Below are 12,478 nucleotides of genomic sequence, written 5' to 3' on the forward strand. Positions count from 1 at the left end.
AAATTTTAGGCCTATACAATTGTATAGTATAATATTTGGTGTTGAAACTTTTACTTTGAAGTTTGAATAGTTTCGTGGTTGTTCTGTGGTGATATATGTGACTTTATTTTTGTGTACTACGATATACAACTGGTTCTGAACGACGCAAATTTTATGTTAATTGAATAACAAATTTGTTATTATATCTCATTTTCATGGTTTTAAAAATTAGACCAGACCGGCTGGTTTGACCGGTTCAATCAAGAACCAGCCTTTAATCCGGTCTGGTTATGGGCAAAAACCGAAAATAATTTAAAAATCGTAAATTTTGAAAACTGGCCGGTTCAACTGAAGAACCGAGAATCGGCATGGTTGAACCGGTTAATGATTGGTTGGAGTTTTTTTTTACTTTTCCCAGCCTAAAACTACATCGTTTTGTTCCTAAAAACTAACCCTAAAGTCCTCACTCTCTCATCTCACGATCATGCCTCTTCTCTCATCTCTGTGTTTGTGACTCTCTCACTCACCTCATTTATCTCAGCTTAAGCTCTCTCTGCCTCACTATGTTTTCTACACTCATGGACCTCTCTCTGGCTCACGCACAGTCTCACGCCTCTCAATTTTTTTTCCTTCTCATCCTCACAATGTTTGAAGTTCGGTTGGGGTTTTTTTTTTTTCCATTTTTCTTCTCGATCTCGCCCTCGCCCTCTGAGCTCTGCTTTCTGCTTCTCGGTGTCTGGGTTTTCCAATTGGGTAATATTATTTTCTTTTGATTATGAATCTATGATTACTTGATTTTGATTTTCTCGATCTTTTTTTTTTTTTTTTAGCTTCATCAAGTAATAATTAATATTCTTTTCTTTTTATGATTTTGATTACTTGATTTTGATCATTTTCTCTGTTTTTTTTTTTTTTTTTCATTTCTCTCGGCTTCATCTCAAATTCTCTGTTCATGTTCTCAACTTCATCTCAGATTCTTAGTGGTAAGTTGTAACTTCTACCGTTAATTCTTCTTTTAATTATTAGTTTACAATAGCATTTTAGTTTATTTGTGATTTTGTGTATGTTGTGGATTTGATTTACAAAGCATTATTTTTTGTGAAATATAATTTACAGAGTATTATACTTTATACTATTGTTTGTGTATGTTGTGCTGATAAATTTATTTGTTGATAAAATGGTTGCTGCCAGTCTGAGATTGTTGACTATTGTTTGTGTATGTTGTGTTGATGAATTTATTTGTTGATAAAATGGTTGCCTATTTACATATTTTAATTAGACTATTTATGATTTATGAGAAATGATTATTAGAATCGTTATTTCATTTATTGTTCTTTGGTTTTGGAATTTGTATAGATATGGACAATGAAATGATTGAGGATGATGATGACATCAATTTGGAATCATTTGGTGATGAACTTGATGTTCCTCCCAAATTTAGAGATAAAAATCATCCTATTCAAGTTGACGATGAAGAGGATGAGGATGAGGATGAGGATGAGGATGAGGATGATGATAATGATGTTAGTGGTGGAGCATTTGGTTCACATGATGATCTTGATTTCAATTTTCTTCGTAACAAATGAGGCTTGTGTCTTAGAACTTATTAGTTGTTTGTTTGAAACTTTAAAACTTATTTGCAATTTGCCATTTGAATGTAAATGTAATGTAATGACTAATGAACTTGTTTATTTGGTTTTGTTAAAAGTGTATTATGTTAAGGATGATTGTTTTGTAATGTTATTATGTTAAATTCTTTTAAAAAATGTTATATACTTGTATTTTTTTAAAAGAAACATATTTATTACTATTGGTTTGTTAGTTTTAGTATATTAAAAAATTATTAATTATTTAAATAAATACTAATTAAATTATTTATAACATCACTGGTTCAACCATCAGTTAGACCTTAGTACGATTAGAAAATTGGTAATAAACTTATTTTTCAGTTTTTTCACTGTATCGATTTTTAAAACCTTGATTTTTAATCATGAATGTTAATAGACGGAAGATGAAATTTTAATTAAATCTCTAATTCCGTATATTAAAGTAAAAAATAATTGTGAAATTTAGTACAAAATCAATTATAGTTTTTCTTATTTTTGAAGAGTGTGTCCTATATGGGCATTAACAGATATGCACTAGACATTTCTCAAAACAAATATCTTGAACAATGTATCTAATAAGGAACACACACATCGTCGACAAAATAAAAAAGCCTTGTACTTAAAAAATTCAAAAAAGTTGAACTTGATTTAACTCAACCAAACGGAAAAGTCCAAAACATTGAGCTGTAAGTCTTCTTCTTCTTCTTTTTTTTTTTTTTTTGGTTGGTGAATCATTGTACTGTAGCTGTGTTACTTCAAGAACCCTCCAAATCACCTAAATAACTTCAAATATTTTGTATCCTTAACACAATATAAGCCCAAATTATGCTGCCGAATTCAACTAAAATTTAAGACAAAAGATGAAAATGAAACAAACACTATATAAGAATACCATAAAAAAATGTGTATGCCAACAATCGTATATCGGTATATACAAATCACTGCACTAATGTATCACATCCGTATACCAAGACAAATAAAAAAAAAAAAAAAAAATCAATGGGTGACTCAAACTATCACCACATAAATAAACTTTTTTAAAAATAAAATAAAATGGTATATTCCTAAAAACTAAAAAAAAACTAAAAATCCAAATCCAACGGCCAAAAAGGATCTAAGGCCCCACATAGAGCTCGAAATCAAGGCCTCACCACCATCACTAGTTTCACGACTAGCAGTCGTCGTGGCCGAACCGTTGTAACTCGGGTTCGCTCCGTACAAGTACTGAATCCCCTCAACATCATCGTTAGCAAGCTCAACCTTCTTAGTCCTCGACGAGATCGAAGGGTACATAATCGATTCCACCACAGATGAATGTCCGAGCCCAAGCAAATGCCCAATCTCGTGCACAGCCACCGACTCCAGATCGATCGCCGTGTTCGACGTGGCCTGGGTGACGTCATCGGCGACAACCCAGTTTTCGGCGTTGTCTAAATGGAACCGACCGTTCGGCGGCGAAAACGCGTGGGCCAGTGTTCCTAAGACCCCGTCGAACGGTTCTCCATCGCCGTGGTCGCCGGTGAAAAACCCAATCTTAATGTCCGCTGTGTACACCGAGGTTGTCATCGTGAACGTTAACGGCGTTACAGTAGACCAACGATCGAACGCGCGTGCGAACACGCTCTTAACCTCGTCGGAGAGGTTGTTGTCTGGGTCGAACGCGTAGGTTAGGTCGCGCTTGCTTTGTGGCCAACGAGGTTCGCCGGGAAACAACGTGTAGTGAGAGACAGTGTGGAGGCGCGTGGAGGAGGTGTTCGATTTTCCCGAGTTCATGGTCGAGGTACCGTTGACTATGTCGGCGACGCCGCACCTGGGTCTTACGATTTGCTGTACGGTGAAATCGTCGAGCTCGCCGGTGACGTTGAGGTTGAAGTTTTTCTGGTAAGTCTCGAGAGCTGACTTGAGTGCTTCGTCGAAGTCGTCGGTGAAGTTGAACGTGTTGTTGATGTAACCGAAGTACTGGAAGTACTTCTTGAGCTTCGACAAGCCGTCGACTTTTTCGCCAGCGTGGCAGCCGGAGAGGTTGCGGAACGAGTCCCAATTGCATCGAGTCGAGTTCAGCCATGGCGGAATTGAAGTTACATTGTGAAAAAAGTGAGCTGAAATTGGAATTGGAGTATACAAAAGCGAAAGAGAAAGCACCAACAATGCTACGTAGATCAATCTCATGGTTTTTATTTACTTGTTATTTACAATGCTAAGTAAATCAATCTAATTTGGGGTTTTTATATAAGAGAGAGAGAGAGGATTGTTGTTGTTGGGGACGGCTTGGTTGCGTGGGCGTTGAAAACTTCATGAACTACAAATTTCAGAGAGGTCATGGTCAATGTATTTAATTTATTGTATAATATGATATTTCGTGTTGAAACTTTTACTTTGAAGTTTGATGTATGAACGGCTTCGCGGTAGTTCCGTGGTGTAGTGTAACTGGTGTTATATTGTATGGGACTTTTATTTTTGTGTACTAAGATGTACCACTGGTTCTAAACGACATCGTTAGATATCATTTATGTTCCTTTCTTTTATATATATCATTTATGTAGTAGATTTCTTTCCTTGGAAGTAACATGTATTTTGAAAATTTTTATGTAAATTAAATAACATATTTTTGTTATTATAACTTATAAGTGGGGTGTAGTGGATTCAAGTTGGATAGTTATTTTAAGCCCAACTTGAATTTGTCGGATTTATAAAGATCATTTTTAATCATGAATTTTTATAAACGGAAGATGATATATTGTAATTAAATCTCTAATTTTGTGTATTAATATAAAAATTATTATGAAATTTAGTACAAAATCAATTATAGATGATTTTTGAAATTTAAAATAGCTAAGTTTCATTTGAAGAAAATTATAAAATACTTCGAAAATACAATAAATACATACTTTCTTATCTCATAAGAATAGTGGATTTCATAATGAGTTTAATTAATTGGATTTATTATTATGTGAGATGAAAAAGTACACATATATATGAGGATAGATCTTAATTGGAAATGACATTAAAAATAATATGATACTTTCTTCGATCTTATTGATTCTCTCTTACTTTCCTTCTTTATATTCTTCTCTAGGAGGCCTAGTTCCCTCGAAAAACTACCTATATTGTCCCTCAATTCTTGATAGAATTAGCTGATTCTATCGTGTTAGCTCTTATGAATGGAAAACTCATGTGACTGAGAAGACCCACAAATTGAGTCTCGCCACTACCAATTGGTCTCATAATGGTCATGATTTTTTTTTTTTTTTTGGGTCTATAAAAGCTAATAGAAGTTGGTTACATGGGTCAATTTGGCAGTTATAAAAAATATAAGGAAGTTACCAGGAAGAATTGAAACCCTTAGAGATGTTTTTGCAACTGGCTAAACCACAAGAATTATTTTTACATTTAGGCCATTTTATAATTATCCTTCATTTTGATATATCTTTTTTTTTTGGGAGAAACTTATACCATATTTGATTGCACTAAAATGTATTAACATACAATTATATAGCATATTTGATTGGACTAAAGTATACCATATTTTGTGTCATTTGCTCTGTTTATATTTTGTTGATATTATATAGTTTCTATTGTTTTCTTATAGTTATTTAGTTTTAAATTTTACTATTTCTTATATTTAATAAACAATATATTTTTTTGTGTGCTTGTTTTGGCCTCCAAACCCAAACATAAAATCTTAATTCCATCCCATGAGAATATAGATTTTTATTAAAATACTGATTTTTGAGAGAAATTATTAGAATAGTATTTGATCTTATATAGAAGACTGGAAATAATAATTGAATATGATAAGTGTAGAGTAAAGAAATTATGCAAAACTTATTATTATCCCGAACGATTTGTTGGCAAGTCTCGTATACTATACGTACAAATAGTTGAATACGCTGACACGAGTGATATTTGACTTATTTTGGTGCTCATTAGCAATTCAGCATGAGTTTGAAAGAGACCGCGGAACGATCAAAGTTGGAGGCTGATTCACCAAAGAAATAGCAAAAACAAAGGTTTGGATTGGAAAACCGCTGAGCTAACTTTGGCTTTGTGGATCTTCCATTGGCATACACGTGGAACGGAGTTTTTTGTTGAGAGACTGATCATTTTTTATTTTTCCATTCGCCTTTGAGCCTGTCAAACGGAAGTTTCTGGTAATGATTAATAAGACACGCAATTGTGACATACCCAAAGACCCTTTTATTAATTGCTTCCATATGGGTCAAACCTCTTTTTTTTTTTTTTGGGTCAAATTTGGCAAGGTCATGATTCTCTCAAAAAATAAATATTGGCAAGGTCATGTTAGGTTCCATAATTTTTTTTATACCTTTTTGTTTGGGGCATCCAATAGAAAAATGGGGCATGTTTGAGCCAAATGCTAACACTAATGCCATAGACAACATTTTTCACAAAAGAAAAATAAATAAGTAAATATAAATTAAAAGAGTTGTGAAATAGAAATCATCTAGAACCATTGGGGTTGCCGTCAGTGCCATGGCAGATTTTTGGGCCCTTGATTCTTAAAAGATGGATTATCAATGCATTTAAAGTAGGGATTGATAAGAAGAGTTGACAACATTTTTATAATATTTTCACAATAAATTATAGGTAGTAAGTTTTTATTAATTTTAATTTAAATTCATAACTTAAATTACTTTTTTGTTAACTCGTAATTAACAACTTGTTACTTAAAATATATTGTGAAAATATTGTAAAATTGTTGTGTGGAAATAACATTTCTCCTAGAATTAAGGGATTATTTGGTAACGTTGTTCTAGTAACGTGATTTGTATTTTTTAAAAATACGTGTGGGTGAAAAAAATATGTAAAAATACGTGTAATATTTTTTAAATACTAAAAACTGTTGTTCAAAGATGTTGAATTGTGATTCAATCTTAAAGTTCAAACCAAGGAAGTCAATACCGTACCGGAGGCTGTACCGATTTGGCTACTAGTACGATATATTTCGGATACCGATCAATACCGGTGTATCATTTCGGGTTTACTGCTATTTTATATACACACACACACACACACCAAAATTTCTAGAACCATGGTTATAAGCATATAATATTTCACTTATAGTAAATATAAAAGTTTATCATAAAACATTACCTCAATTCAAAACAAAATATTCATAATTTTAGACTTTAGTATCAATTAAAAGAAAAAAAACACAATATAAAAAATAGAAAGCTTAGTTGTTCATTGCATTTTAAGAAAACAAATTATACTAATAAGTTAATGTAAATAAGTTACCATTATGCCCATACGAAAATTCAAAAATTACAAAACTATAAAAAATAAAAAATAAAAAGCTTTTTTTTTTTTTTTTGTACCTGCTGGTATGCCCGGTACCAGTCGGTATTGCTCGAAATTGGCTAGTATGACCGGTATACGGTCGGTACGGCCGATATTTTTTCCGGTACAAAATAGAAGTGTATCAGTACCGGTGCACTGATCGGTACGGTATGTACCGACCAGTACGACTGGTATCGATACAGTATCGACCACCCTGGATCAAACATCTAACAATTGTACCCTTGGTCCTAGCCCTTTGATACCCTTTAATCAATTGTGTTCTGACATTTCGGATGTGTTTTTAACTCACTGTTGCTTGTTCTTACATCTCTGACCAAAAACTTTGTAACTCAATGTCTTTAATTGTCACCTCATTATTTTTTTACTAAAATAAAAATATTTTGATTCCATTCAATTGTTGCCGCATGCATTGAATCTAAATACAAGATGCTTAAAGCCTTAAAGACATATGGTGGTGCCCTCAGAAAAGTTAACACGTACATTTTTTCTTTTGTGTTCTATCTTTGCAGCCTTTTCCTTTCATTCCCCTTGAATTGGACATTCAAGGGTAGCTTTCCAAAAATAAAAATAAAAATAAAAAGATCATTGAAAGGTAGCTAGGAGCCTAGGAAGCATCATATCGTTCCTTTAAATTGTCCTTGTTCCTAGTCTCTACTTAAAATATAATATGAAAAACATATGCTAATGGATATGTATCATGTATCATGTATGATATGCTAATGGAGATCACATCCTTAAAGGAAAAGTTGGTGCTCAATTTTGGAATTATTTCTGTTTTTTTCTACTACAATGGATAGCTTCTTTGTCAGTGTGTATATGTATATAATTTGGAGTCTTCAAGCTGTATTAAAGAATGGTTGCTACTTTAATTTGAAAGAGAAAATACATGTATAATAAAGCAAATAGGAAGGGGGGGGGGGGGGGGAAGTCAACATACTAGACAATTTAGCAGTGAAAAACAAAGAAGATAAACAAATAGAAAATATAAAAATAATTAAACAATTGAATGGAGAGTGGAGAGTGAAGACGAGATGTGATACAATGATAACTTATCATTCATATTGAAAATCAACTTGAACATATAGAAAAAATAAAGTTATTTTTAATTGTTTAAATATTATTCTTGCCTTAAAATTAAATAATAATAAGGAAAAAGGAAAGATAAAATGATGTTATTATGGTTAGCAAGTCTAATTAATGACGTAATTGTCAAAAATCCGATTACAATTACTAAAATGGCATATGTTATGTTGGTATACAATAAAAATAGTGTCAATTATGGGTGTATATGAAAGTGATATTATACAGTATTATGTTAGTATTAGCAAATCCATGACAATGTAATGATTATTTGTGTTGTAATGTTAAAAGTTCAAATGTTTGTGAAAGTCCAAGACTCAGCTCAAGTCATTGAAGTCTCTAAAATTTCGACTGCATCTTGATCAATCGAGAAATGCATGTCGATTGACTCTTAACCAAGTCTTGATCAATAGATAACTGGGAATCCTAGCTAATTCTCTTAAAGGCCCATCAAGTCAGCTATCAAGTGGGAATTTGTGCCATACAAGAAAAAGCATATAAGGAGCAATTATAAGAGCACTTGCAGCAGTGGAGCTAAATAACTATATAGCTATTTTAGCTCCACCAAAACACCAAAAAGAAGCATGCAGCAATGGAGCTAAATCTATTTTTTTTAGCTCATTGCTACAGTGCACATCTATAAATAGATGTGCACTGTTCATGAGAGCTAAAAATTAATTAATTTTTTATTTTGCGTTCACATTACTTTTTTATTGTGGTATTTTTATTGTAGTGAGATATATTATTTTATTGTGGTAGATATATTATTTTATTGTGATGTTTATATTATTTTATTGTGTTGAAAGCTAAAATAGATCAACTGCTACAGCATGTGTGTAGGTAAAATAGATAAAGTAACTTTTGGTAGAGCTAAATTGCTAAACTTTTAGCTCCACTGCTGTGGATGCTCTAAGAGCATTCCCATCAAAATTTTCAAAATTTTTTGTATTTAGCATCTCAAAAAGTCACTTTATCAATTTTAACAACTCATTTTACAATACATCCAATATCAATTGTTCTATTTTTACCTTTATCTCATTAAAATAATATAAACAACTTATTAAAATAAAATAAAAAACTTTCAAAAAAATATTTTTTTAAAGAGAAGAAGAAAGAGAAAGCATTAAAATAGTTTTTTTTTTTTAAAAGATATGATCTACAGTGACCTTTCAAAGAATGCTAAGTTGCTATTTTTTTTTTTTTAAGAATGCAACCTTTGTTGTAGCTTGCTTTTTAGTGTTTTAGATGCTAAAATAACATTATAACATTTATACAACCTTTGATTCAAATGCTCTTATAGACCTAAAACAAAGGAGAGAAAACCTATGTTGTGCCACAAAAGTTCAAAACCCTAGTTCTCTTTGTAATATCACCGTACCGAAGATAAGAAAGTTAATCTTAAGATACCATTGAAGATTAGTGATCGAATGCTTAAGCCACAAAATCACCATAGTCAATTGCTGTGAAAAAATCTTCAAGACGATCCTCGAAATCAAGTCATGGATGGAGTTCGTGTAGAAAATTTAATGATAGAAGAGTCCAAGTTACTTGCAGTAGCATTGGTTCATGTTGTTGTGGCTAATAAACTTGGATTCATTGTTTATCATAATCTTAATGTAATAAATTTGCTTAGCTGTAAACATACTTCTCATACCGGTTATAATTTGTCACATTTTCAAGTTGTAAAATAGGTTGTAAAAATACTTCTCATATACCGGTCATAATGTGTAACATCAACAAGTTGTGAAAGGGATTGTAAAAAAAAAGAAAAAAAAAAAAGAAATAGAGATTGTAAAAAAAAAAAAAGTACTTGATGTAATTTCATCACGTTCGATGGAGCTTTGCATGCATCTAAACTTTCATTTTTTTTTAAAAAATTTTCTTTTTAGCTGAAAATTTGTCTATTTCACAATTCATATTATTTGTATACCTTTTGAACAAACATCATTATACATACACCTTTCATTTAATCGTTAATACCACATGCAGTTGTCATCTCTATAAATTTAAAAATAGGTATAAAATGGGTGTAAAAAACACCTACAAATAACATCTTCCTGTTAGTTTGTTGCCTTTTGTTTTTAAGAGAAGGCTCCGCTTACAATTTGTTGTTTTAAGAAACTTCTCTAACCAGTTTGTTAGCCATCAAAATATATAAATAAACCCACCATCCACAGCCAAAACCTACCCCAAAGAAAGACAAAGGGTTAACTGGTAAGAAACCCTAAAAAAAGAAATAGTCTCTCCCTCTCTCTATTCAGAAAACTTGTCTACTTTTGGTGGAGGAGGGAGGGGATGGAATCAAATAACTCGTATGAAAACTTGTGGGCTGATCTATGGGAGAACGGCAATGTTAAGACACGTCTAGTTGCTGCTGGGACCAAGAGGAGCCGCCGCGTCGTTGCAAAGGCTAAATCGAAGAAGCTGTCAGCTAAACTGTCCATAACCATGAAGAAAGTTAAAGGGGGAGCCTCTCTGGGTCTTCATTGGATCAAACACAAGTACCACAAGACCAACCATAAGACCAAGCGTGCATATTGATATATATGCACTTTGTGAAGAAAAAAGAAAAAAAAGCATTCCTTTTGTTCTGTTCTTTGTGCGTTATTAAACTCCCAAAATGAAATTAAAAAAAAAACACAAAGAAAAAGAGGTTAATTTAATTTCATTTTTGGGAGTTTTATATATGGGGGCATGTTCACGGATTTGATATAGATATCCAACATATATTTATTAATTATTATTATTTATAATTAAGATTTCAAGTTATTTCTCTTGCATGCATGTCTTGATCTTTGTTTTTCCTATTTTTAATTTCTGTCCTTGGGTAGCAACCTCTCTATACGGGGACACAGCTTTTATCCAGTGCATTGATAAGAATGTGGTCACGTTGCCTATCTTAGTTTTTCCTAGTTTTATATTTTGGACATATGTGCACATTTTAATATGTCCAATGCATGCTTAACCTCCTATTATTTTTTTTAAATCTTGAAAGACAATCAGTTCTAGGCTACATTCCGGGAAATCATAATTATTTTTCCTTTCATTAATAAACACTACTTCACTTGTTATTTGGAATTAAATCCGCTACTTGAAATTGACCCTCATGGAGAGTCGAGACTCAAGAGACAAGGCGGTCCAAATATCATTAATTGTTTTGTATATATTCGTTTAGATGTCTTTTCTTTAATGTTAGGAATTTTATTAAAAAATCAAAGTAAAATTTTATTGTCAAAAATTTCTAAAAGTTTAAAAATGCTACTCAAATGAAAATTCTATTAACCAAAAGTTTCTAGGTGTTTAAAAAATGTGTTATAATTTATTTTAATAATCTACCCAATAATATATTTTTTTGTTTTGTTTTAGTAATACAATTTGGGTCTCACATGTTTATTGCCACGTGACTCATTAGTATACTAAAATTATTAACTTTGAGTGAAACTCTAGTACCAAAGTTTTTAAAGTTGAAATACTACTCCATTTAAAACTCAATTATAAATTTCATTAAATCTGAAATGGTTTTCATTATTTGTTTTAAATTATATATATTTAAAAACAATTTAGTTTTACACAATGTGTTTTTCATTATATAACTTGAAGTATTTTTTATTATTTTAAATTTATTCTCTATTTTAGTATTTACTTTTTATTATATCATTCTTAATGTAACATGTGTCAACAAACAACAATAAAAACAATCACAGCTACACCTCGCACAAATGACATCACTCTGCTAGGGAAAACCTAATAGGGGCGTGACCAAGCTTGCACTTAGACAGAACTATCTCAAAATTAAAGGTTCTAAGGCTTCAGAGAACTCTAGTCCTAGAGAGGACTTTTTATTTTTATTTTTATTTTTCATACTTAAATTAGTCTGGCCAATTTTATGTTTATGTTTCTGTTTATGTTGTTGATATATCTATATTTCTCTCAAGATGGGTGGACGTTAAGTGTCATTTTAAAAATAAACATGGCCTCTGCTCTTATTTATTTGTTTATTTATGAGAGTATAAATTTCTAAACATGGCAGTTAAGTCAATTCATCATTTTAAAATTATTTATCAATTGTCAAAGTCTCATAATTCAACTAATTAGTACCTCTTTGTTATTTACAAATAAAGATATTTAAGTGTTCAAATTTGCCCACCTTCAACTATTGTATTATATATATATATATATATATATATATATAGGCAAAACTTAGGTACAGTATCTTAGGTACAATTCCTTAGGTTCCCCTTTAAATTTTAGCCGCTTGTCTACTAAAGTTAACACAACAAATGGGCGTTAAAAGATAACGCGTTGTCTCCTTGCCTTGGTTTTTGTGTTTTTCTTCATTGGCCCGCAATAGATGATTTTAGTTTCAGATATCAGATCTTTCCCCAGTTGACTTCTTCCACCAAGTCCTCCTCCTTTAGATTTCTTGTACTAAAGTCTCTTCCTCCAGAGGCATCAGGTTTTTTTTACGTTCTCTTTATTTATTTTTATTTATT

The 12,478-nt window shown here is 31.7% G+C and overlaps 1 protein-coding gene across 1 annotated transcript; it reads right to left on the reverse strand.

Moving 5' to 3' along the window:
• Positions 1–2,464: 2,464 nt before the first annotated feature.
• Positions 2,465–3,988, reverse strand: LOC142630009 (metalloendoproteinase 2-MMP). The gene has a single exon (XM_075804066.1). The coding sequence runs from the start codon at positions 3,753–3,755 to the stop codon at positions 2,658–2,660; it is 1,098 nt and encodes a 365-aa protein (XP_075660181.1). The 5' UTR covers positions 3,756–3,988; the 3' UTR covers positions 2,465–2,657.
• Positions 3,989–12,478: the final 8,490 nt, after the last annotated feature.

Source organism: Castanea sativa, chromosome 3 (assembly GCF_040712315.1).
Source record: "Castanea sativa cultivar Marrone di Chiusa Pesio chromosome 3, ASM4071231v1".
NCBI classification, from domain to species: domain Eukaryota; kingdom Viridiplantae; phylum Streptophyta; class Magnoliopsida; order Fagales; family Fagaceae; genus Castanea; species Castanea sativa.

Coding starts and splice junctions, on each gene's coding strand:
- LOC142630009 (XM_075804066.1), bottom strand. CDS start 3,755: ATGAGATTGATCTACGTAGCATTGTTGGTGCTTTCTCTTTCGCTTTTG.